The 24,381-nt window shown below is 38.9% G+C and overlaps 2 protein-coding genes across 12 annotated transcripts in view; one reads left to right on the top strand and one right to left on the bottom strand.

Annotated features, from left to right (window-relative positions):
- The window catches only part of ptpn13 (protein tyrosine phosphatase non-receptor type 13), a 71,038-nt gene extending 47,521 nt beyond the window's left edge, over positions 1 to 23,517 (bottom strand). For 3 of the 5 annotated variants that reach the window (XM_086052981.1, XM_086052982.1, XM_086052984.1), the window contains exon 1: positions 23,496 to 23,517. The gene's annotated coding sequence lies outside the window, so the exon portion shown is untranslated. Of the gene's footprint in view, positions 1 to 2,334; positions 2,686 to 23,495 lie in introns of those variants that run through there. The other 2 variants (XM_086052985.1, XM_086052983.1) reach the window with 2 other exon arrangements.
- The window catches only part of mapk10 (mitogen-activated protein kinase 10), a 30,793-nt gene continuing 12,327 nt past the window's right edge, over positions 5,916 to 24,381 (top strand). For 3 of the 7 annotated variants that reach the window (XM_086052991.1, XM_086052992.1, XM_086052993.1), the window contains exons 1-8: positions 5,916 to 6,235; positions 16,079 to 16,150; positions 17,208 to 17,377; positions 21,043 to 21,172; positions 21,793 to 21,851; positions 22,214 to 22,352; positions 22,477 to 22,642; positions 23,542 to 23,613. In XM_086052991.1, the coding sequence (XP_085909117.1) occupies positions 6,233 to 6,235; positions 16,079 to 16,150; positions 17,208 to 17,377; positions 21,043 to 21,172; positions 21,793 to 21,851; positions 22,214 to 22,352; positions 22,477 to 22,642; positions 23,542 to 23,613 (811 nt within the window). In that variant the 5' untranslated portion in view covers positions 5,916 to 6,232. Of the gene's footprint in view, positions 6,236 to 16,078; positions 16,184 to 17,207; positions 17,378 to 21,042; positions 21,173 to 21,792; positions 21,852 to 22,213; positions 22,353 to 22,476; positions 22,643 to 23,541; positions 23,614 to 24,381 lie in introns of all 7 variants that reach the window. The other 4 variants (XM_086052988.1, XM_086052987.1, XM_086052990.1 and 1 more) reach the window with 3 other exon arrangements.

The raw sequence follows: 24,381 nt of genomic DNA, 5'->3' as shown, positions 1-24,381 counted from the left end.
AATAAGTTCACATTTCTGTTGTTCATTCCTCTAACTCTGGCCGAAAGCAACACCAAATTCCACACGAATGTTCCAAAACACAATTCTTAACACATCAGATTGGAGCGGAAATGTGTTCATATCCTCCAAATGTCAGAAGTGAGCTTTCGGCTGGCAAAGACATTTGGTGAGGTGAAACTCTTGCTGAAGGTAGCTCGCGCCAGGAAAACAAGAGCAAACTCAGAGTGAACCGCCTTTCCGAGAGCGACTTTGGAAGAAAGTGCGGCGGCACCTCGGATGCAGAACACGCGATGACGACGGAGGCTTCCAAAAGATGATGCAAGAACTGTTTTCATAAACATAGGAGGGGAATTCAAGAACGGCCGCACTTGTGGATAAACAGCCCTTTCTACACTTCACTTCACTTTCTGTTGCTAAGAGTATTCACAGCTGTGTCTTGTGAGGTCAGGGCTCTTGTGGAGAAAACAGTAGCGGGAATTTAAGAAAAAAAGACGCGGTGACTCAGAGAAATAAAAAAGGAAAGCGAGCAATCTGGTTCGCATTCATTACAGCCTACCTGCTTGTACACGCCGTTTCATTCGGCTGGATTGACAGTTCAAGTGACACCCCTATGACTTTTTCCCTCTCGAGTAGCACAACTGGGATGTGCGTGAAGGCAATGTAAAGACAGGAGGTGAAAATGTGGAATAGGAAATCTTCAGATCTGAATCTTTTCAAATACGAATTAAAATCTGGTAAGCATCGCCCGTCTGCCAAAGCGAATGCAGCGTAATGACATAGATCAGATTTACCTCGTCAAGGCGAGCTTGATAGACTTATGTGGTGAGCAGAAATGTTGCTAATTCCACATCCGTTCTGAATCCTCTCAGCTGCCTGTTGCTCCGCCACCTCTGAAAGGCAGGTGCTACGTACAAACCTTGATTTCTTACGGGATCAGCCCAATTCCTTCTTTTCAACTTTTGTTGTTAATCAAAGGTTGAAAACCCTGATAGTTTCAATCTTAGTTTCGAGTTAGTAGTGCGAGGCTGTTCCCACGAGTGTATGGCGCTCCTGTCTCTGATTGGTTGTTTTTCCTGGGGCGTGGCGGTTCCTTTAAAATCTAATTAGAGGTACAAGATAGGGCCATAGTGTTCCTTTTTCTCATATAGAACATATAGCGACAGTTTGAACAAAGACAAAAAGTGTTTCTTTTGAAAATTGCTGTCTCTAGTCATAGTACTACTGTACACAGATTGCTGACCTAAATCCGTATGCCAAACAACACAAATAAAAACTTTACAAATCTGTATTCATTCTGTGTTTACTACATACATTTATTTGGACAGTACGGAAAACTTGTGGTTGGTGCGTCTGCCTCACAGGTTATGGTTTCAAATCTCAGCTCCCGCGTGGAGTTTGATTTTTCTCCCGGTGCTTGATTGGGTTTTATCAAGGGGTGCTTCAGCTTCCTCCCACACTCCAAAAAACATGCATGTTAGCTTACTCGAGAATTTCACATTGTCCACTGATGTGAACAACTGGAGTGGAGTGTGAATGGTTGACCATCTTCAGCTGAGATAGGCTCCGGCTCACCTGCGGCCCTTATGACAAGTGATGGATGGATGGATAATTTTGGATTGATTATCACACAATGGCAGTGATACTGTATCACTATTACTCCACTAATACTGTGGCCTTATTCGGGATCAGAACATCCAAGCTAGGGATGTCGGGATTTCTTTTTTTCTTACAAATCCAGAACTTCCTCTCCATTTTTGGACCCGACCTCAAGCACTTCATTTTCGCTAATCACAGGGTTGCCATGATGTGCACACCCTTTTCCCCCACAAATCCAACCTTCACCATCTGAGCACTCAAGACCAGACCGTCCATCAATTGCATCACTCAGCCTGAATGACAACTATTCCAAACACTAGTGAACTCTGACCTGGGCGATTGTACCAATTGAATGGCAACGAAATGTTGAATACTAATGAAGGGGGAAGGGAATTGGAAGACTTTAAAAAGCCGCAGACTGTAATTGTTGGAATTTTTTTCTTTAAATCCTTACTTTTTCCCCCTCAGTTAGCCAAGTCGCAAAGTGAGATGAACACGTTTTCATTTTTGTTTTGTGTCCCACTCCTTGTAAACAATTTACTGATTATTTGATTAAACACCTTTGTCAAGCTTCATCTATACTTAAAAACATTAATACTTAAGTCTAAAATAGCCCCTAGTAGTAGAGGCACTCGTACTCGCATTAGCACGACAGCAGCTAGCAAGACGCTTCAGCGAAAAAAAAAAAAAAGTTCGGAGATCGCGTTCTGGGAAAAGCAATAGAAAATTTTAACTTACCGATGAACAGAAGCGCTACAAAGGAGACACACGGGTGGCTAAATTCGCTTCTCGGGTTGGGCTATAAGTGCACAGACGAACGGAACGTGACGCCATCCCATCCACGAAGCAACATCTTAGACAGGGAGAACAGCAGGCAGGCAAGCGGTCGACAAGTTGCTCTCCTCGGTTAAACAGATAAATATATCCCGCTCAAAGTTGGACTCCCGGTCCTTCAATTTCACCTTCTCGGTAACAAACTTTCAACGTGCGTTTTGGTCTGCAACCACCGCGCGTCACTTGCTCGCTCTCGCAGCCGGACAAGTTACCATAAACTGCTGGGAGAAACCAGCGGACTAAACTAACCCCTCCCTTCGCCCACCTCGCGTGGGCTGACCGGGAGTAACCAGACACCTCTGCCACGATCCTCCATTGGCCCTCCTGGTTCGTTTAAGCGTTACCATGGCGACACACATACACCGTGTTGGTAAGGAACTGTCACATTAAACGGGACCAAGTCACAAATCTCACATGTGTACAATTACGTTGCCATTTTTACTGTATTTTTATTACACCCAACAACTTCCGTTTTTATTCCTCCCATTTCAAAGGAACTGAGTGAGGCAATCAGGAAACGATTGAACGCCGAATACTTCCTTCCTCGCTTGTGCCGCGCCGCCACCACACGTGTAATGCTGTGGTCTGTCGCCATCTAGAGATCAGTATACCTCATTACACCCAATCACTATTAAAATTGTGCTAGAATGATATTTTAATTAAAACAATGTTTTAATCTAATTTGTTTTTATAACCCTCAGGGGGATCGCACCAATCAGATAAGACTCTTTAGTCAGTCAATATTTATTCCCTCTTCCCACTATAATGAATTTGTTCAGTCCTGTTATCATGTTTTCTAAGTTTGGTAAAATTTGACATGCATTTAATTTTGTACACAAATAATATACAAAGAAAGGAAACAGCAATGACGTTTGACAGTTTAAAGCAGACACATTTTGTAAAATGTCCTTTTCACCTCCAAAAAGTTGGTTCTCTGGATTTCCTGCCCACACATTGAGTGTGAAATTAAGTAATTTAAGTAATTCAATTAACTAGTATACCAAATCAAATATCCCTATCTAAATTGTATTGCCATAATTTGTTCCAGCACTAACAATATAGTTTTTTACGTTTACAAAGAAACATAGCTTTGTATTGTATATAAAAAAATAATTAGGAGGAATGTAAAGAAAAAAACTGGTTTTATAGTGTAACTAACTACTGTAGGACTACGTTCTTGTGTTTTTGTGTTAGATGTGTGCCTTTGAAGGGCGTGGCCAACTGAGTGACATCAGCAACTAGAGTCACTCCTTGAGTGTTCTCATTTTGTATGTATGTTTGACTGTCCGTGCATCGACGGCTATTGCCCTGCTTGCCCACATTTGAGAGGATTAAAAATAGAGTCCCTTACATGTTTTCACTTCACTTAAAAATACAAATCAAAGTGACGCATCAGTTAGTTAATGTAATTGAAATCTGGATTATCCCTTTGCGCCCCTGAGGCCCAGATGTCCACTAAGCTTGCCACCTGCCCTTTGGATTTCCCTACTGTACAGTACTAGGATAAATAGGTGTTTATTTCTTACTTTGACAACATACTAACTAGCCATATGTATTTGTTGCAAGTGTTGTTAATATGTGGAAATGAGGCCTCACAGAACATTTCATCTATAGGTAATTTGCACTTGAAAGCGCATCCATGCCAAAGAGAAATGAAGGCCAACTGACAGGTTAAAGACAGCTTAGTCATTCAAGGTTCAGTTGTAGAGCGTTTAAAACTTCCCTGGAGATCAGTTTTACCACCTTTGAAATATGTCACCTGATAATAAAGTGTCAGGACATTTTTAGATGACATTTTAGGACCCTTCTCTCCTTGTGAACATCTTGTGAAACTCTTATCTCTGTTTTAAAGGGGAAGTCAAGCGAAACGTTTTCTGTACAATATGTTCTATGCGCCCCACTAAACATGGTATTCTGATTAATACTGCATATGTGGAATATGAATTAAGCATATTCAAAGCCATCCAAAAAGCATGTAGAACATTATTGTAAAGGATTTTTGACTTGCCCTTTAAACTATTGCCATAATCTAGACGCCGAATCCACGCATCATTTATGCATAAGGACCACACGATTGTGAGGTGAGCACTGCTTTTACTACTTTTCGTGGGGAGGTTATCACACTGCAGAGAGGTCCGGATCCAGACAGCACAGTTGCTAATAAAACACATTCTGATGAAGATGTAATCTGCAGCAGATCATCTCGTTCAAGGGTCCTCAATAGGTGGAATCCGATCCAGATACGGACCCCTTTTACCTGCACAACCTTTGGGAAAGGTGGGGCCTTTTGAAACCTGCTCACATTTTCTGGTCATTACAGTTGTGGATTGTAAGCAAACGCGAACTACACTGAGCTTTATTGCAATTCCGGCCATGTGATGCTCATCAGCCAATCAAACAGGTTGTCCAGCGCAGCTTTCCAAATGGGCTAGTGAGACGCGGGAAAGCGTTGAAGCAATTATGTCATGCTTCAAAACTATTAAAATACGCTGGTTAATGCATCGCAGCATATCAAAGCAAGGCATAGCATCTGTAAAGCTGATACATACGATGGAGTTTAACGAGAAGTGGTATCTTTTTTTATCTGTTGTGCACCACTTGCTGTAGTTCTGCTGTTTTAAAATATTTTTCAAGTGCATTCAAAAATAAATTGATATTGGACTTTTCTTTCAACCGTGCAATTTTGTGACGACTGCAATATCTACCACTCTACAACAAACGATCACTAATCATAACATAACAATAATATTACTTCAAATAATAGCAACAAATATAACATCTGCACATAAAATAATATTTACTGGTCCCAAAAAAAGAAAAAAACTCCCAGTTTGGCCTGCCACTTAGCAACCTTGACATAATTTGGCCCTCAGTGAGGGTGGTGTACAGTAAAGCTAAAGATTAAAGAGGAGTTTAACGAGATGTGGCATCTGTAAAGCTGAAGGTCTAAATGATGTTTTTTTTTTTCCATCCAAAAACACAGTAAAAACAATTTTTTTTTTTTTTTTTACGGTTAGATAAAAACAACAACATGCTTTTAATTGGACAGTAGCAATATATAAATATACAAATAATATATCATTGTTAGTGCATTTACGCAAATAAAGGCCTCCCTTAAAAAATGCTTTAGCCTCATGGGTGCCTCCTCCTCCAGCGGTTGAATACATAAACGCTGCTAGCTGCTATATGAGGAAATAGGCCTGGGTATTTTATATTAAACACTGATTCAAATGCAAAACATATAAACTGTCTCAATAACCTGCTATGACGTGAACAGACAGACAGACCGAGATATATGGATAGAGAGAGTGAGAGAGAGAGACAGACATACTGCTCAGTGCTCATTGTATCTGACTGTTGGCAGGCTAGCTGTGAACCTCCCTCCCTTTCGCCCTCTCCCGGTCTGCTCGGCTTTGACGTCACATGAGCTCCTCTCGGGTTGCCATGGCAACCACTCCCCTCTTTCACCCTCCCTTCCCTTCACCCCTCCCTCTCCCCCTCCTTCGCTACCCTCCCGCTCGACAATGGTACAGCCAGCATCTTGCAGCACAATGGTTGCAAGGTGTCGGTGAGCTTGGGAAGAGTGAATCAGCATCAGCTAATCCTGGCTTCTTGATTTCAGTATTTTTTTATTTTTTTTTAATTATTGCATTCATTTTTCTTTTCTTTTCTTTCTTTTTTTTTTTTTTTTTTTAAAGTAGTTTCCATCTCCCATTTTCGGGATCCCTGCAGCCAGAATGACCGCAACGCTTCCCGTCGGGATGTTTTGAACTGGACTGGGTTCATCATCAGCTGGCACGGAATGGTAAGTCGGACCATTGCACGCATGCACCAACACAGTATCAACTGCAAGAGAAGGTCATGTAGAAAAAAAGAAATTCGATCAATCTCTATTCAAATCATTTTTTTTCCAATTTATTTTTAATACAAGGGCATTTAATTCCTTAAATGTTGCTCGTCCACCCTGCATCGGCCAAACAAGGTTATTCAATCGCATCACGTAACCAAAGAAATCAACATGGAACGCCGTAATTTCTCCTCTCGAGTTAATTGTCTTGCATATTTGATGCAGCCATGAAAATGGCCGCTACATAGATGGATGGGTGGATGGATGATGCTCTTCAAAACAGGAGCTCCATTCTGTGTAGGCCCGCATGCAGAGTTTGTCCCCCACTCCACCCACCCCCTCACTGTTTCTCTCTCTCACACACAAGTCAGCTGCATACCTTGTGCATTATGCAGAATATCAGCGGACTTCAGCAGGGCAGGAGGGGGATGTCCCAGATCCCACTAGAAGTGTCTACACATAAAGTGGGCAATATTGTATTCATGGTGTGTATTCATGTAGATTTCTGCTTAGATGCGAGTGTTCTTTTAGTTCAGGGGGTGGTGGGGAAGCCATATACAACGCAATTTTAAATTCTAATGCTACAGTATCGATATGCAAGCAGTAAATATTGCTGATTGGCCCATTTGATCTTCAAATATGATGTGAATCTCAGGATTTTCCGACCATGTACAGTCAACAAGGGGCAGGACAAAGTATGGATATGTACTTTAGCGTTGTCTTTTACTGTATCGATGACTGTATTGATTTCTAAACATAAAAGTCCAATAACATTGGCCGGATATCAACACTTCATGTCGATTTTGACATTCCAATATGATATCTCAGTATTCTCCAGCACGTTGTAGGTGGCAGAAAATATAAATATCGCAATGTCACGTATTGTTGTCTGTTGAGATACCGTATCGCTGCGCTGGCATCAAATATTGATTATTGGTAGTATTCAGACTTTATGATGATTTTGACCAATTATGATGTGAATCTCTGTATTTTCCAACCATGTACTGTCAAGGGTTAGGGCCAGACAAAATAGTGATATCACGGTGTACTTTATTGTTGTCTGGTACTGTATTGTAGACACCCAGGCCTCAAAAATGTCAATTACCTGCCCAGTACCAACACTTCATGACAAGTTTGACCTTCCAGTATAATGTGAAAGTCACAATTCTCATGCACTGTCAACGCAGGACAGAAGACAAGAAATAAAGCTATCATGCCATACCGTATCACTCTCGGTTATGATACAGTATCGATATTAATGACCCAGTATCCATACTTCATGATAATGTATACATTCAAATATGATGTAAAACTCAGTATTGTCCATCACCGGCATCAAATGTCAAATATCAGCCCATTGTCAATACTTCATGTATTGCAAATTTTGATCTTTCAATATGACCTGAATCTCAAGATTCTCCCATATGTATTCCCAACACGAGGCAAGACAAAATGTTGATACCGCGAGGTACCATATTGTTGTCTCGTACGATACTTTATCAATAAACAAGAACATTTGTATGAGTGACCCAGTAGTCAGACTTCATGGCTATTTATACATTCACTTTTGTGAAACTCAGTATTCTTGGCCATGAGGTGTCAACAAGGCACATAAATATCAATATCATGATGTACTGTATTGTTGTCTGTTATGATAAGGTATAGCAATCCAAGCAAAAAAGAAAATCACTATTATCGGCCCAGTACCCACATTTAATGCAAATTTTGACTTTTCAAAAAGAAGGATCTTACACATGTACTGTTAACAAGGAGCAGGATGAAATATCAATATAGTGTGCAAAACATATTCATATGTTTGTTCTACTACATATTATGTATTTATTACATTTTGAATACCACCAAAACCTTCACAAATTACTTATTGTGCATTTGCTGTATCATGATACCATTGGAATTGTTAAAAAGTAAATTGTTGGCAAGTATCAAGCATATACTGTAGAACATATGTGGCACCTTGAGATACAAGTGACTTGACTTGATAGGTCGTCCTTCGACCATTTTTTGGGGGGATTTGCGAGCACAGATTTATGAAACGAGTATTGTATGGTGGAAGTGGGGTTATTTCAACTCATTTCATGACAAGCAGCAGTTTTGCAGATACAATTAATCAGAATTATTTTAAAATTTATTTTCAGGCTGTTTTCTGCCACTCGGAGTTGACGTTTACTACCAAAGTAAACCTCAAACAAAGAGAAGACCATCGCCTTTCCATCCGCTAGCTTAATGCTAAATAGCACCTATTACACAATACTTTACCGATGTAAGCACTGGATTGAACACAAATAGTGTCGTAACACATGTAGACCGACAAAATAACAGTATTCACTATCCCAATCCTTGTCCTCCGCGTACAACAACTTACATTAAACAAATTCAACTTGCATCTCAAGGCACAACTGAGCTGTATATATGCTTTCATATTCCATGTTTTGTGTGCTTGCTGTTTACTGATACTTTCTATACAAAGTAACATGGCATCAGTTATCAATATATTTCTTAACTGAAAGAATATCACAATGTATTCGGTTGGTTTGGTGCCGTAGCAATACAGAAGCATCAAATATCAACATCATCACTATCTGATGTCCAAAAATATAACGTATTGTCATATTGTGATAATCACCACTACTGTATGACCGCCTTTTATAGTGCTTACACAAGTACAGTACAATGCATTAGGGGAGCCTCCATGTGCATTATTATTGAGGGGATGCTGGCTGGGGAGATTATCGTTGTGTTTTGGGGAGTCAGGCTGAAGTTTTTGGGGTGTCACAACAAATCCTCCATGTTGAAAAACATAGATAAAGAGCTAAGGAGAGCGCTAGAGACAATTCAGTGGCTTTGACCTTGTGTTGTTGAATAATTCAGGAGCGTGCTTTCATGCTTCATGTGAAAGTGCTGCAGGGAACACGCTTCGCCATTAAACCAAGCTTATGACCATTCTATATAAGCGTTTATATGACCATTATATATGAGGTGTAAATAGGTCTACTGTCTGCGGTGTGTAGGTGTACTGAATGAAGAAAAAAGAATTGCATTTCATAAATGTGCACATATAATCATATTGATCGGTATGCATGCCTGCCCAATGCCCATGGAGACTTGGCACTGGAAACAGTAATACAGTTACAGTTATGTGGATGCAGTCATGCAACTTCAAAATAGTTTCGTACGATTTGGAAGCTGAACAGAATTTAATAGAAAAAAAATGGACCTCAAAAACATGACAGGATGGAGACCTGTTTTACGATTTCTTTGGCTTTACTACAGTACAAGCTTTGTTTGTGATGGCACTACAGAAGGCTACCAGTAATATTACTCATCAACTCTCGTCCCTTGCCCTGCCAACAACTGCACGAATAAATCAAGTAAATTCCGCATTTTGTACCATGCACACACGCCCACTTCAAGTGAGCGTCCATAAAGATTCAATTGCGTTATTATTTGTGAAGACATCATTTCGACACCAAAAATGTATGTGGCAGTGTGACACATTAAATGGCCAATTGAAATACTCCTATGTCAACAACTAATCCAAACAATACTTAAAACATTGTTATCAGAAGCTAACACTGTTAGCTAATGCGAATCTGTGTCAACACTGCAGCTTTGCCTACCTTTTGGCTTCAACATGATGGTGCTTCAGCAGTTGCTTCGAAGAGATTATTTTGCTCTGGTACTTTGGCCGGCCTAGCTACCAAGTCACTGGCTGAGGAATGCCGTGTGTGGGGTTGTTATGTCACTTTGGCTGACATTTTCAGGGCCACGCAGATACCTAAAGATTGACTTGGTTGTTTAATTTCACACTGGATGTGTGCAAGACATTTTCAGAGTCAATTTTCCACAATATGTCCCCTTAAAAGCGTTACCAGTAGTTTTATGATAGCTACAGTTTGACCCAAGTCACATTATTTTACCTTCCAATTTCTTCAATGGAGAAAAATAGTTTTAAAATTCCATACTTCAGCACGATACAGTATTGATACTATCCACATTACCGTCACTATTGTGGATGTTTGTATCCCTTAAATTAGACATCAAGATGAAGCATAGATTCACTTTGAGTCAATAAATTATCGCAAAATACTCCATCGCACTATATGAGTAGTACCCAATGAACTCTATTTGAAAAGCTTCCATTTAGACATGCAACCACAGTGCACCGGCATTGTTACAGTCCTCATTTGTACCACTCTCTAATAGACTTCCAGGATGGAGGAGACTATTCCTATTTGGAGATAAGACCCTAGAACTCTGACTTTTCCATATAAATACTAAATGAATTTTTCATTAAATCGATTTGGTGGTATGTCTATACGGGGCGGCTTCATTATAATCTCCATTAAAGTTTACTATTCTTGAGAAGGGCCCCGTCTAACCACAGTACAACGACACTTAAGTCTTCCTGTGGAATTACTGCAAACAATCAGATAAACATGGCTGCACGAGTGTCTGGTTACATAAGTGGATTGAATCTTGCAAACATGTGGCTTTATTTCGCTTGTGCATAGCAGCTTTAAGTGCAAGATTTAAAGCTGCGACACATCTGTAGGCTTCAGTGTCCAGAGGCTAAAGACAGCACATTCATTCCAGATGAAAGTCCCCCATTTTCCTTTTCTAATCATGCAGGTCATACATTTTTTTAAAAATGCTGAGCATACAAAACATGGGGCCAGGTTTTTTTTTTCAATTAGGGAAGGAAAAAAGGTAACTTCATTGTTCATTCGCAGGGTTTCAGGCTACTTCTTGGTCCCATGGCCCTTGCCCGGCGTTTTTATCTTTATGTACTCTAGCCATTTACAGCAGTCACAAGTAACACTGGTTTCATTATATATCACAAATAAAGTAATACAATAACCTTGTATCCTTAAACCGGAAGTCAATCCCCCAAAATTCTTTGCAATATATATATATATATATATATATATATAATTATAAAATTCACCTGTTTTTAGCCTTCTCAGTGGGCGGCCATTTTGCCACTTTCTCTCGACTGAAAATGACATCACAGTTTCTCAGTGCTCAGGTAACAACCAATCACGGCTCACCTGTTTTCTGAAGCTGAGTCATGATTGGTCGTTATCTGAGCAATGCAAGTTGTGCAAGGAATTGCTCTGCATGCCACTATTTTACACACAACCTAAATTCACGTCTTAAAACAAAAATAAAAATAACGAATAGTTATATAAAAACATAAATCAAACATGAATGTGTTAAATATGACACACATTCAACTCAACTAATAACAAACACACATGACAAAGATGAATGTCTTTATAACTTCATTAATTAAATACATTGCTCCACGCAATATATATTTTTTTTACAACATAGTTAGCTTTTATACCGTAGCGTGAGCTTTTTATATATCACCCACCACTCCACAATATCGCGATAAATATTGTATCGTGAGGTTCATATCGTGATATTATCGTATTGTGACAATTGCATATCGTGACATCCCTAGTAATTATCGCTACTAATCTGTGGTAATTTTTGAGATAATTGACGTTTTGGCTGTCAATGCTAATTTACTGTGACAGTGTTGCCACAGCTTTAGGGCCATTGTGAGATGTTAACAATGTATATACAAAAAAGTGAGTTGAAAAATTTCAGCAAATCCTGCTCTTGAATCTGCTTCTACAAAAAGCACACAATCAAATCACATCAGACAGCACAAACATCGGTTACATGCTAGCGCCATGTGGGTTAAATTCCCAAACTGCGGTGTCAGCACACTTTCGACAAACGCAAAAAAGAAAAAAAAACACCACACGTTGGCCAGACGAGATAAGAAAATGTATTTCATCTCTGAGGAAATCAATAAGCTGTCGGGAGCGATCGAGGCTCCCGTGCATGAGTCAGTGCTGTTTTGTTTCCCAGACTTACATTCTGTGGGTGCTTCCCCCTCCCCTAACTGCGCTTTCTGCGTTACTGCGGGAGAGGCTGCTGAAGCCAGCACTTACAATGGAGCTTTGAAGAGTGGGTTGAGGGAGTGTTGGGGGGAGGGTAATGTAGGCGTTTGCATCCAGGCCGGGAGCCTGGGAGCGAGGGGAGGGACAAAAGGGATGGTTGAGGATGAGGGGCGACATTTGTGACGACTCAAAGTACAAAAGATGTGACAGGGAGAACAATAACAGCTACATTTTAACACCATTGCGGGCTAATCATCCCCAAATTAACTCCGACCATAAACGAGTGGTCATCATATGTGTGGCTTGGTTGCACTGTGCTGAGTCAGAAACAGGATGCGTGTTCAAAGCAAAGCACGTCTCCATTAGCTGACTCCTCTATTGACGTCCTTTTTAGGAGATGCATGGTGCAGTCATTATTGACGTCAGCCTGTTTGGATGACACTCTGCACATTCGGGGTGTCGGAGAAGATCGAATTATTGGGTTGGTTAGCCTGAAAATGGTCTTTTAAGATAAATAGTGCCAGTAAATTAAATTGTGCCAAATCAAATTTCTCACAGAGTAACACACCAGGAAAATTTGTACTAAAGCAGGGTGCAGTACACACATACAGGTTTTAAGCATTTGAGTTAAGACCTGACATATGATGGGAAAAAAAAAAATCACTGTGTTTGCTGGCTGCCCTTATTGACTGTGGTGTACTCCAGATGACTAGCACGACACGCTATACACATAATGATATCTGCACTGATTATCGGCGGCCTGATCCCTCAATTCGATTGTCTGTCGTAGTTCCAAGATTGACCTGTGAGAGAAAGTGTGGCGCCGCAGGGCAGGCAGACTGCCACGAGATACAAAGAAGAGGATAATGTTGTTACGGAAGACAAAAAATAGAAGCTAGGCTAACTGTTAATTTAGCGGATAACCTAACTTTTGAAAAGCGGGTCTTCAAGTGTTTTTTAGATGGTACGGCAATAGGTGGTGATCATTGTCAGTTTTATGATTGATTGATTGATTAATTTATTTGATCTGCTTCAGTAAAAAAGAAAACACAACAGTCAATACAGAGTTTTTCTAGGAAAACAAGCCATTTTTTTACAGGACATTACAAAATCTCAATGAGAATGCTATCTCAATCTTGCGTGCTAGCTTGACCCCAATTATCCCACACACAAAATGAAGAACTGTTAACTGTTTTTACTATTTTCTAATTCTGCCTTAGAATAGGCAACCTGGAAAGCATGTACCGTGAATGACTCAATTTTCAATAGTGTCTTCAGTTCAGAGTCAGAGGTGAGCGAGAGCCTCTCCTACCTCATTTTGGGCAAAAGAAGTGTAACGTTTTGTACGCTTTTTTTCTTTTGTAAGCAGCAAGCTTTTGAGAAGCCTGATAATGACCCTAATCATTTGAATCAGGTGTGTTTACGGAAGGAGACATCTAAAGCATGCAGGATAGGGGTCTTTGAGGACCGGAGTTGACTTAGGCCGTTATTTTAGGAAGGTGATGCTATGTTGCTAGTGTCCTACAGCCAGCATATCCCACAGAAAAAGATGATGCAAAACCAAGCGACAAGCTGCACTTCATACACACAGCATGAAATGTCACTGAAAGATCAATGGATGCACCCACGATTGATTCTCTCAGTTTCCAGAGTATTAGTTGCATCTTATTTTCGATTATTTCGTCTGAATTAAAAAAACACAGCCCTGTTTTGATTTCCAAGTCAATATATGGCCCTCGTTTGCACCCTGCCTCGACTGAAGTAGAAAAACACGAAGCCAAGCTACTTTGCCCGTGCTTATTAAAGCTCTCGAGTCGCTGGCAGCGAGTCATACTGCACTCAGGGTGATGTATTGCCGCTTGATGGTACAGCGCCGTGTGTCGTCTTTGATAAAACAGAAGCAGTACTTGAGACCCAATCTGGCCAGAGAGTTGAGCTAGCGACTACATAGTCTTCATCAGTTTGCTAGAAGGCAAACTCTCTGAGCCTTGGGAGAGGTTTAATAACTCAAATATACACACAGATGGCTAAAGATTACTGGAGCACAGATACGGATTAACAGATGACGTAAACGCTGTCCGGCATTTGTCCTGCTTTTTGTCATTCGCCGTTCTGTAGAAAAAAAAGCACCCACACGGAACGAGGCTACGAAGTTGACCTGGAACCCTTAGAGGTTGTATCAGAAGCATAACCGGCGGGACGCTGGCTGTCAGTTTAAACACGCAATATACTAGTCTCTCTGTGTTGTGTTGAAAGCAACAGGCAACAGCAGATGAATGCTGGATATTCTGTTGCAACTTAAATGGACCAATTTTGAAGGGTCTCGGTTGCCCCTTTCACACATTGGTATTCACACGTGGTATTTACTGGTACGGTGTTAAATTGGTTCAAATCTTACTTGCAAGATAGGGACTATTTTGTCTCAATTGGTAGTCATGAGTCTCAGTGAACAAAGATCACATGCGGGGTTCCACAAGGGTCCATTCTTGGACCACTTCCATTTAATATTTATTAACATGGTGCCCCTTGCTCTGATTATGGAGCATCATAATTTAGTTACAAACTCCCACAATACCTGAGGTCTGCTCAAACTGTCAGTTCAATTAAATCAGGGCTGAAACCATTTTCGTTTACTGCAGCATTCTCATGAGTCGATCTTTTACTGTCTTGTTTTAATCCCCATTTGCACACTATCTTTTAATTTATCTTGGCTGATAGTTTGTTTTAATCATTTTAATCTAATTATTTGTGATGATTTCATTGTAATTTTTGTAATTTCTTGATATTTTGTTTTTACATTTCTCTTTTTAATGTTTTACGTAAAGCACTTTGAATTGTCTTGACTTGTACATGAAATGTGCTATATGAATAAACTTGCCTTGCTTTGCCTGTTTCTGTTCCGTGTGAAAAGTCAGAATAGCGGTACGAATCGGATGTCATGATCTGTATTTAGACGTTTGTTTTGTTTTTACTACATTTAAAGTAGTTTTGTTTCATATTATGTCTTGTTTTCTTGTGGTTTGTATCATGTCTGTCTGGTTAGGATTTTATGTCCATCAGTTCTTGTCAACCTGGTCCCTTGTGTCTACCCATCAGCTCCCTCAGCCACTCGTGTCTTCTCCACATGTTCCCCGTTGTTTCAACAAGTTTGTTCGTATTTAGTGCCCTGCTTCCTTTCAGTCTTTGTTGCATCATTGCTTGTGCTGGTGTTCCTGTCAGTGCCCGTTTGTGAGTCCAGTCCTGTATTTTTGGGGGTTTGCTATTTTCTTTCTAGTTTTGTTGGACTTCTATTAATTTTGTATTTTTGATTCCACATGCCAGGGTAAGAAGTTTAAAACCCAACACTCACTTCTCATGCCCTGTTCTTACAGTATTTGGTCTGATAGAAGTATTTTATTTGTTAGAATGATGTCCTCGAATTATCTGATATACCGCTATGGTTCTGATGCAGCAATTTTGCAGGGTCTGCGTGAAAGAATGTAGTGGCTCGGCAGGTATTTTGTCCACTGGCAAACAAAGGCTATCAGAAGGAAACAAGGTCAATTCAAACAGGTCAATGATATAAAACATCTAATATAAAATCTAAATGTGTCATATGTCATTTTTAAGACTGATCTTCTCCCTTTGGACTTGGGAAAGTTTTAATTGTGGCATACTTAGAGGGTCACTGAAGCTAAATGACACATCTTTTTCCTAAAATACAGTACCTGAATTTCTTTGGCCCAAAATGAAAACTCTAAAGTTGCAGAACTCAAGCAACCAACTTGAAACTGAAACTCAGTTTTATCAATTAGGTGAGGTGTTGTTTTGGACAGTAGAACACGAGTGACTTCATCGTCCTTGCTCCCTCTGCTTTGTCTTGCAGGTATTTATGAGTAGACATTTCTTATACAACTGCAGCCAACCGATTCTGGATGTGAAGATAGCTTTTTGTCAGGTGTGTGTCCCTTACAGGTAAAAAAAAGAAAAGGTACAGTACTCATTCTGCTCCATTAAGCCCTTCGAATAGTGTTGTTGTCACACCAAATGCAGTCATGATCATGATTGTTTTTATTTTGGGGGGGGGGGGGGCACGAAATTAGAAAAATGTTTTCTGTTCAGTATTTGCTTGAATTGTGGCTATTTGGAGGGGGGCTTTATTTTATATGTTAAATACAGAATGTTTTTATTTTTTGAACCTAAAAACAAAATAGCTGTCATTAACTCATTCACTGCCAGATATTTCCAGACCCTCTTTTACCCTAAAGTTTGAAAAAAATAGAAAAAAATATATAAATAAGCTCTTGGGATTGATTGGCTGGACTGTGAAAAGACAAATAAATACGTCAATGGCAGTGAATGAGTTAATTAAAAATATACTGTATACGCTTTGAGCTGACAGTGTGAATGTCAGCTTTACAGACGCCAGCAGGCAGTGCATGCTGCTGTAATGATGTCTACTGTGATGCATGATGGTATCAGTCATAGTAATTATATTTAAAGAGGGGCGGTATTTTTTTTAAATTTGTTTAAGAATACATGCTATATTTGGACTAAATTGTTTGCTATTTGTGAATGCTATGCGACTGTTAGCATGCCATGACGCGACCACACACGCTCAAATGATGTGAGGACTGCCTCACGCTTCCTGTTTAATTGCCACCACTGGTACAATAAAGGACACAGTCCAGTGTCGTGAAATAATTACATCATGGATTTGGTTGGCTTGTCACTCAAGGAAATGTGTAAATCCATGATGTAATCTTTCAGTCCAACGACGCTGGGAAGGAGTGTGTAACACTTTGTAATTGCATTGTTCATCTTATGAGCAAAATTGCAATTGCAAAGTAAAGTGCAATTATAATCGTCATTTCCTTACTGTTTAATGCAACCATTTGACACCCAAATGGAATTGTTTTGTTTATTTTTTCAAATTCAAAAAAAGTAACGACATATTCTATAACATCACTAAGACAAAATGCCATTTTATGGTCTGTGTTGGTTTCCTCGTGCAGGGTTTTGGAAAACAAGTGGATGTGTCATATATCGCCAAGCATTACAACATGAGCAAAAGCAAAGTGGACAACCAGTTCTACAGCGTGGAAGTGGGAGACTCCACCTTCACCGTTTTAAAACGCTACCAGAATTTAAAGCCCATCGGCTCCGGAGCTCAGGGGATCGTCTGGTAGGTCATTTTCCCTATGCTCTTTACGATCTTCATTTACACTTTTATTACGGTGGGATTTGGTTTTGCGAGGTCTCATTTAGCCATTAATTGCTCTGTTTGGAATCATGGTGTAGTTTATTATGCAAATGAATAGCATAGTCATCTAAGGCAATAACAAAACGGGTTCACAAGCAGTTCAAAATAGTTAGCTGAAGCTAAATAGCTAAATACTGACACTAACTCCTCACATCATCTCTCCGCAACTTCAGGTACGATGCTAAAACAGTCAGTCAAATTCTGAATATCAATCATGAGAAGACAAAGAATTCTACCTCCACCAAAGCTGAACTGTTACCAGAAATAGTTTGACATTTATTATTTACTTATAATAATGTGACAATTTAACGTTACCCTTTTTCTGTTTTCCACACAAAAGAAATCAAAAATATGGCAAAAAATCCACAAATCCAACTTTGTATCGTAGCATTGACACTCTTTTGTTGCAATGTTATACTGTACATTTTGAAAAATGAAAAATACAACAGTAATTACAATTTTACTTAATTATTCCGTAATATTCTGACTTAAATACCTTGTGATTCCCGCAACTCTACAATTTTTTTTTAAATTTTACAACTTGTTTATATTGTGTCCCAAATAGTCATTCATAGATAGTTTATTTTTCCGTAGAGTTATGATTTTATTATCTTTTTGCTAGAATAAATAGTAGTTTGGATTTTAAAATGTTATACTCTTTTTTCATTTTTTTTCCTAATCTTTACAACTTTTTGTCTTGGAAAAACAAAAATTATTATTGTATTATTGCAACTTTTTTGTGTAATTATGACAGTAGTCTCGTAATATTGCGTCCTTTTTTTGAACGTACATACTGTATATTGGTTGTTTTATCTATCCTCCTACCCACTGTTGTACTACATCAAATTAACTGCTGCGGAATGTGTCGTTAAAACAAAAACTCCAGTGGCTTTTAGCGCAGTACTTAAGTTTGAATAAACTGTTTGGACATGGGGGCATTTAAATTCATGGCACTAAAACCTTGCCGTGTTTAGAATAATACGCAATCCGAGAGGGATCAAACAGCAAGGCGGCAGAGCCAGCTTGGTCGTTGTAATTCAACGCACAACTGCTGAGCCTCGTCTTTAAGGGAAGCATGAAACCTGCATCGTCAAACGACCGCACACGGTCGTGGGCTGCTGGCTACATAATCATCTCGGGCCTGGATTTTAAGGAGGTTGTGAGCGACGCATGTCAGGGAGTCAGGTCAGCATCTGTCATCAAGTCATGTGGTGTCATATGGCGACGCTGTTATCGCGTCCGAGCCGGCGAAATCGCCTGCACGGCCTCCCTGGAAACTGCTTCAATATCTGGCTGGCTCTCGCGAGCAAATGGGATACATTATGGAAGTAATCGCATGAAGTGTCATTAACGCGATTGAGTTTTATCATGCTAATCCAGTAATCCCACATATATTATTAGCAGGTCACTTTTCACAAATTAATCTGTTTGCGTTATTTTTTTGTTTCCTGTGCAACCAATGCCCAGGTATTTGCTGTAAAACATACCTTTTTGTTTGTGTGCTTTTTCTGAAACACCCACCAAACCCCTGTCTAAATAGGAAAGTAGTACTGCACTCTATGTTGAAGTGATACATCTCAAGTGCACCTATCTCTCCAGTACAAAACAATTAGATACGTAGCTTGATATATTTGAAAACGGAACAATTTGATTCGATGCACTCGTATCTTTTAAATAAAACCAATTTTCCGATTCAAATAGTTTTTTGTTTGTTTTTGTTTTGTTTATTCTCGTAACATGAAAGGAATCTCCTCATAAATGTCTTTATTCCTGTGAAATGACATCTTAATTCTCCATCACATTTAAAAAAAAAATACAAATGTGTTTGTTGTATTATTTACTTTATTCTGCTGACTTCATGAAAATTACATTTTCATTTTGATGTTACACATTTTTAACTTAAATGTACTTTTTTTTGCATGACCCAAATACCACCAACACCACAGTATTTGTTCTTTAGTCTCATGTTATGTCTTTTATCTTTAATAAACAATACTTTGTTTTTGTAATAGTCCAAACTTTTTTCCCCTTATGTTGTGACTTTATCATAACATTACTTTCTTTAATTGTATGTATTACTTTATTCTCATAGCTGCATTTTTATGATAATATTAAGACTCCATTCTTGTTACAACACAACTTTATGCAAATTTCTTCTGCATATATCTATCTTTTGCAGTGCGGCCCTAATATTCCTGCATTTTCTTGTAATATACATTATTGTATTAAAATTGAGACTTCCTTCCAATATTGTATTTCGACTTTATCATCACATAAACATTACAGTATTAATTATTAACAACATTGTGACACCTTTTATGTATTAAATAATAGGGGGAGACATATAACACAACCAATGTGCGCACATCTCTCTGCCCTTATGACTCTGTGTGAGGATGAGGAAGGATGAAGGCTGTTCATGACATCATCTTCCTCTTCCTCTCACCAAGGGATGGCTGCCTCACGCAAATCCCTTCTGGATCATTGTGTGTGTGTGTGTGTTTTACATGAAGGCTCTACTGTTACCATGGTCACAAATCATCTCCAGTGTCCACAGAGATAGAAATAAAAAAAAAAAAGAAAAAAAAAGAAAAACATACAAGCCCTCATCTGTTATCCTCAAACCCACACATGAATTTATCATAACAAACATGACTCATGATCAATATGACAACACTCTACTCATCTGACAACGGGCAACCACATAACATCTTTAAAAAAATTCAGCCTGATTAGAGGTAACGTGTATGCGTATTACAGATGGATGAGGAGAAATTATGTTTTTTTTGTTTTGTTTTTTTAATCTAACATCCATCCGTTAAGTATAGTTCAGTTGTATTTACCTTTTAAGGACAATTCAGTTGTAAAAAAACAACAACTTGTATAACTGTTTCTTTTCAAACTTTTGTTTAGGTAGTTTAAGCCACTGTAACTATTCAGTTAGAACATTTCATTTGGTGATATTTTGCGAACCAACCGACAGTACCACTAGTGGTAGGCATACTATATATGTGCCACACTTTGAGAATCACTGGTCCAAATCATTATCATCTCATATCATAATTCATCAAATTTACACATTTCGTTTAGTCTCCTTCTTTTTTTTTTTATAATGGTAACAAAAATTCTGGTTAGTGTTCTTTGCTTATTTGAGTACCTAACCTTGAATTAACCGTACTACTCTTGCAAGCTGTTATTATTGTAGTAACATTGCTATGCAATAGTGGTTTTCACCATAAAAATGAATTCTGTAAATACCTCCTATTTGGTGATATTTATTATCAGACTCAAGATAGCTAGCAGCAGACCAGCGAATACTGTTTTTGAGGAGGTGCTATACAAAAATTATTTTTGTACAGGATTTTTCCTTTGTAGCTTTAGTCATAAATTTATTATTATTTTTTTATCAAAGGAATGTTGTTTTAACGACACTTTCCACAGCAGTTAATGACCACCACTGTTTTAGCAGATAAGTGTGTCAATTATTATTTTTTTTTTATGGTGATTCTTTTTTTTCTTGAAACATCCCACTATGTCACACTAAATGCTAACATGTATTGTTTTGCTGTTTTTTATTTTGTCAACAGCGCGGGTTATGATGCTGTCCTCGACAGAAATGTGGCCATCAAGAAGCTGAGCAGACCTTTCCAGAACCAGACGCATGCCAAGAGGGCGTACCGCGAGTTGGTGCTTATGAAATGTGTCAATCACAAAAATGTAAGCCACATCCTGACATTTTATTCCTTTTTTGTAGGTTTCCATTTAATATCTTCCTAACCAACGAAATGGACACCAGTGAGAATGATGTTGCTAAATACTATGCCTTCAGAAATTTTATTCTGTCACACTGTACTGTGGTTTTTCCCCATGCATACAATATCCAAATCTGGAAAAAAAAAAAAAAAAAGAACTGATCAAAAAACACTGGGCTTTTTTCATTATTTTTACATTTTACCATCATTTTGTGAAAAAAGTAATTCTCTCAATGACAACATTTATATTTTAAATTTAAATATTTAAAATGTTGTCAGTAGTCTTTAGGACAACACAAACATTTTAATTTTAATCAAACATAAATGGCAAAATCAGAGAGATTTGTAATTTTGCAGTGGTCCTACTTTTATTTTTGCATAGTTGTCAATACAGTAATAGAAGGTATTAAAGACAGATATTTTTGTTGTATTTTTCACTATGGAAAATAGTCACAGGTCTCTTGTCTATGTCATAAGCCCAGAATCTCCTGTATACTGTACTGTATATGAGCATGGGGTGCTTCACAATGGACTTTTTGTATGCGTTGCATGTTGTCATCTTTTTAACACACTTTTCTCTTCCAGATTATCAGTTTATTAAATGTCTTCACGCCACAAAAATCATTAGAGGAGTTCCAAGATGTGTAAGTACAACGTGCACGTTTGTTAACACATACAAGAAAAGTCATTGCCGAATTTCACAGAAGGCTCGTAGCGCTTTTTTCCCCCTTTTATACGTCATGACTGATGGCGTTATGTACCATGTGCTCATGATTGCTTTGTGGTGATAAGACACCCCCCACAGTGTCATCGGTGAAAGTGGGTGGAATGTAATGTAATCGGAGGTGGATGCATGTATCATAGCATACTGAGAGATGCTTGAAAATGTTTCAAGGCGCATGTTTCCTCCTTCACTATAATTATATATCTATATCAATATAACTATAGACTACTGTATAAAGTATATAACTATACGGTTACGCTCCTAAATCCGGACGTTTCCCAGATACCTAGTGATGGAGCTGATGGACGCCAACCTGTGCCAGGTGATCCAGATGGAGCTGGACCACGAGAGAATGTCCTACCTGCTCTACCAGATGTTGTGCGGCATCAAGCATCTTCACTCAGCGGGAATTATTCACAGGGTAGGAACTTTTTTTATTTTTTTTATTATCCTAACCAAATTTGACATTGTTTTGCATTGTTTGGATTCCCTCTAATTGGGAAAGGCTGATAATGTTTTGTTAATCCTGTCATCCTGTTATGTAGGACCTAAAGCCAAGCAATATAGTGGTGAAGTCAGACTGTACTCTCAAGATCCTGGATTTCGGACTGGCTCGGACTGCCGGCACTAGCTTCATGATGACCCCTTATGTAGTGACGAGATACTACAGAGCACCCGAGGTTATCTTGGGCATGGGTTACAAAGAGAATGGTAAGGACTCACCAGATTTTTCATTCAAATTAAATCATTCTAACTGTAGATTACAATTTGTCACAAAGGTCTTTTGTGGAGAAATGTAGAGCAATGGACCCAAAAAATTGGTGGGTGCTGCTGTGTTTAGTTAGCAACAGAGTCAAGAACCCAGGCAGACTGGGTAGAACAAATAAGTGACGTAGCTACCACGCATTTGGACACACACGACAATGTGCGTCGTCTAATGGTATGTTAACTGTGCAGTTAAAAAAGCTGCTTCCATGTAACACAAGACTAACCTTAATACTTCAATAGCGTCTACGAACTGAGGTAAATACATTTACTATGGAGTCCAATTACCAATTACATTCACATAGCTTATCCGCAAATACTGTCTATTGTCAAAGAAATGTATCAGGTGGCAAGCCTAAAGACTGCACCAAACACGTGTCTGTAGACAGGTCATACATCTCGTTACAAATCATATTACAGAAGTGATTTAATCAGTGAATGGCTTAATTTAATGCAGCAGTATGTTGGCGAGACGCCTTTAATATATTCATTAAAACAGCGGGAGACAAAACAAAGCCCTTGTGACTGCAGCACAACATTTATAATTGTCCTTGTAGTCGATACAAAGTCTTACTGAACATTAACTTGTTGGATAAACAACGTTGTCATATTGATGAAGTCTTGCGGGGTGCCTGAGTGCACATTTCCGGATGTTTTAATCCCACTAAATCTCCACTTTACTATTTCTGCTCTTTTTTCAAATGCATTAGCACTACAGTTTGAAAACTAGCACTCTGATTAGCCGCTGCTTTCTAATGACTGCTTTTTCTCTTAGATGTCGTCAGGGTTTAACACTAACCTTTTGCTTTTCCCCTTCTCTTTTCTCCTTGCCTCATTGCGTGCAGTGGACATATGGTCGGTGGGGTGCATTATGGGAGAAATGGTGCGCCACAAAATCCTTTTCCCCGGGCGGGACTGTATCCTTGTTGTGTGCTTTTTTTTTTTTGTTAATGGTAGTGATTTTTCTGTAAGATCAGGAACAAATTTGAATTAAAAAAACGGATATACTGTATTGTATTCTGTAAATGTTACTTTTATTTGCGTTCATTTATATGTGTATTTTGTATACAGTATTACCCAATTTACTTCAAATTCGATTTTTTTAGAAGCATGCACACACATTTTCAAAACCTCACCTTATGTTCCCTATCTTGCTGAGGCGGAAAACTAACCCAATGACACTCGAGTGATGCTTTGTTTTTTCCTGTCTGATGAACCCTGCAACATAGGCATAAACAATCAGTTAGTCACAGAGTAGTCTGTATTCTATATTAATATTTCAACACTTGCGTGATGTCGTGAGCGCTTACCTGGAGTGATGGCTCTCCTGCGGGGAAGCTTTAATTGCATCCTCAAGATGGCAAAAGGCTGTTTGGGATTAAGTGTGCATGAGAAGCACATGAGTCACAACACCTGAATAAATAATCACACATGGAAGCTTATGAGGGATTTGTAAATTTAGGACGGACTTGGAGTGCTAAGGAAGCGTGGAACTGCCAATTCTGGAGTAACACTTTTTGACTGGCAAATACTCGCAAATACGTGGGAATGTACTTGCAAATACGTTGCAATAATAAATGTGAATCCACAGTTTCTTTCCCCCCCACTGATATTGAATGACATTTTAGCCTTAGCAATGCGGTTAGTCACCAGTTATGATGCTCTCAAGGCACTTACATTCACTG

This window comes from Filicampus tigris, chromosome 15, assembly GCF_054856515.1.
Source record: "Filicampus tigris isolate MCC_2025a chromosome 15, RoL_Ftig_1.0, whole genome shotgun sequence".
NCBI classification, from domain to species: Eukaryota; Metazoa; Chordata; class Actinopteri; order Syngnathiformes; family Syngnathidae; genus Filicampus; species Filicampus tigris.
Note: the sequence above shows the minus strand (reverse complement) of the source record. Positions and strands in the feature narration are given on the sequence as shown.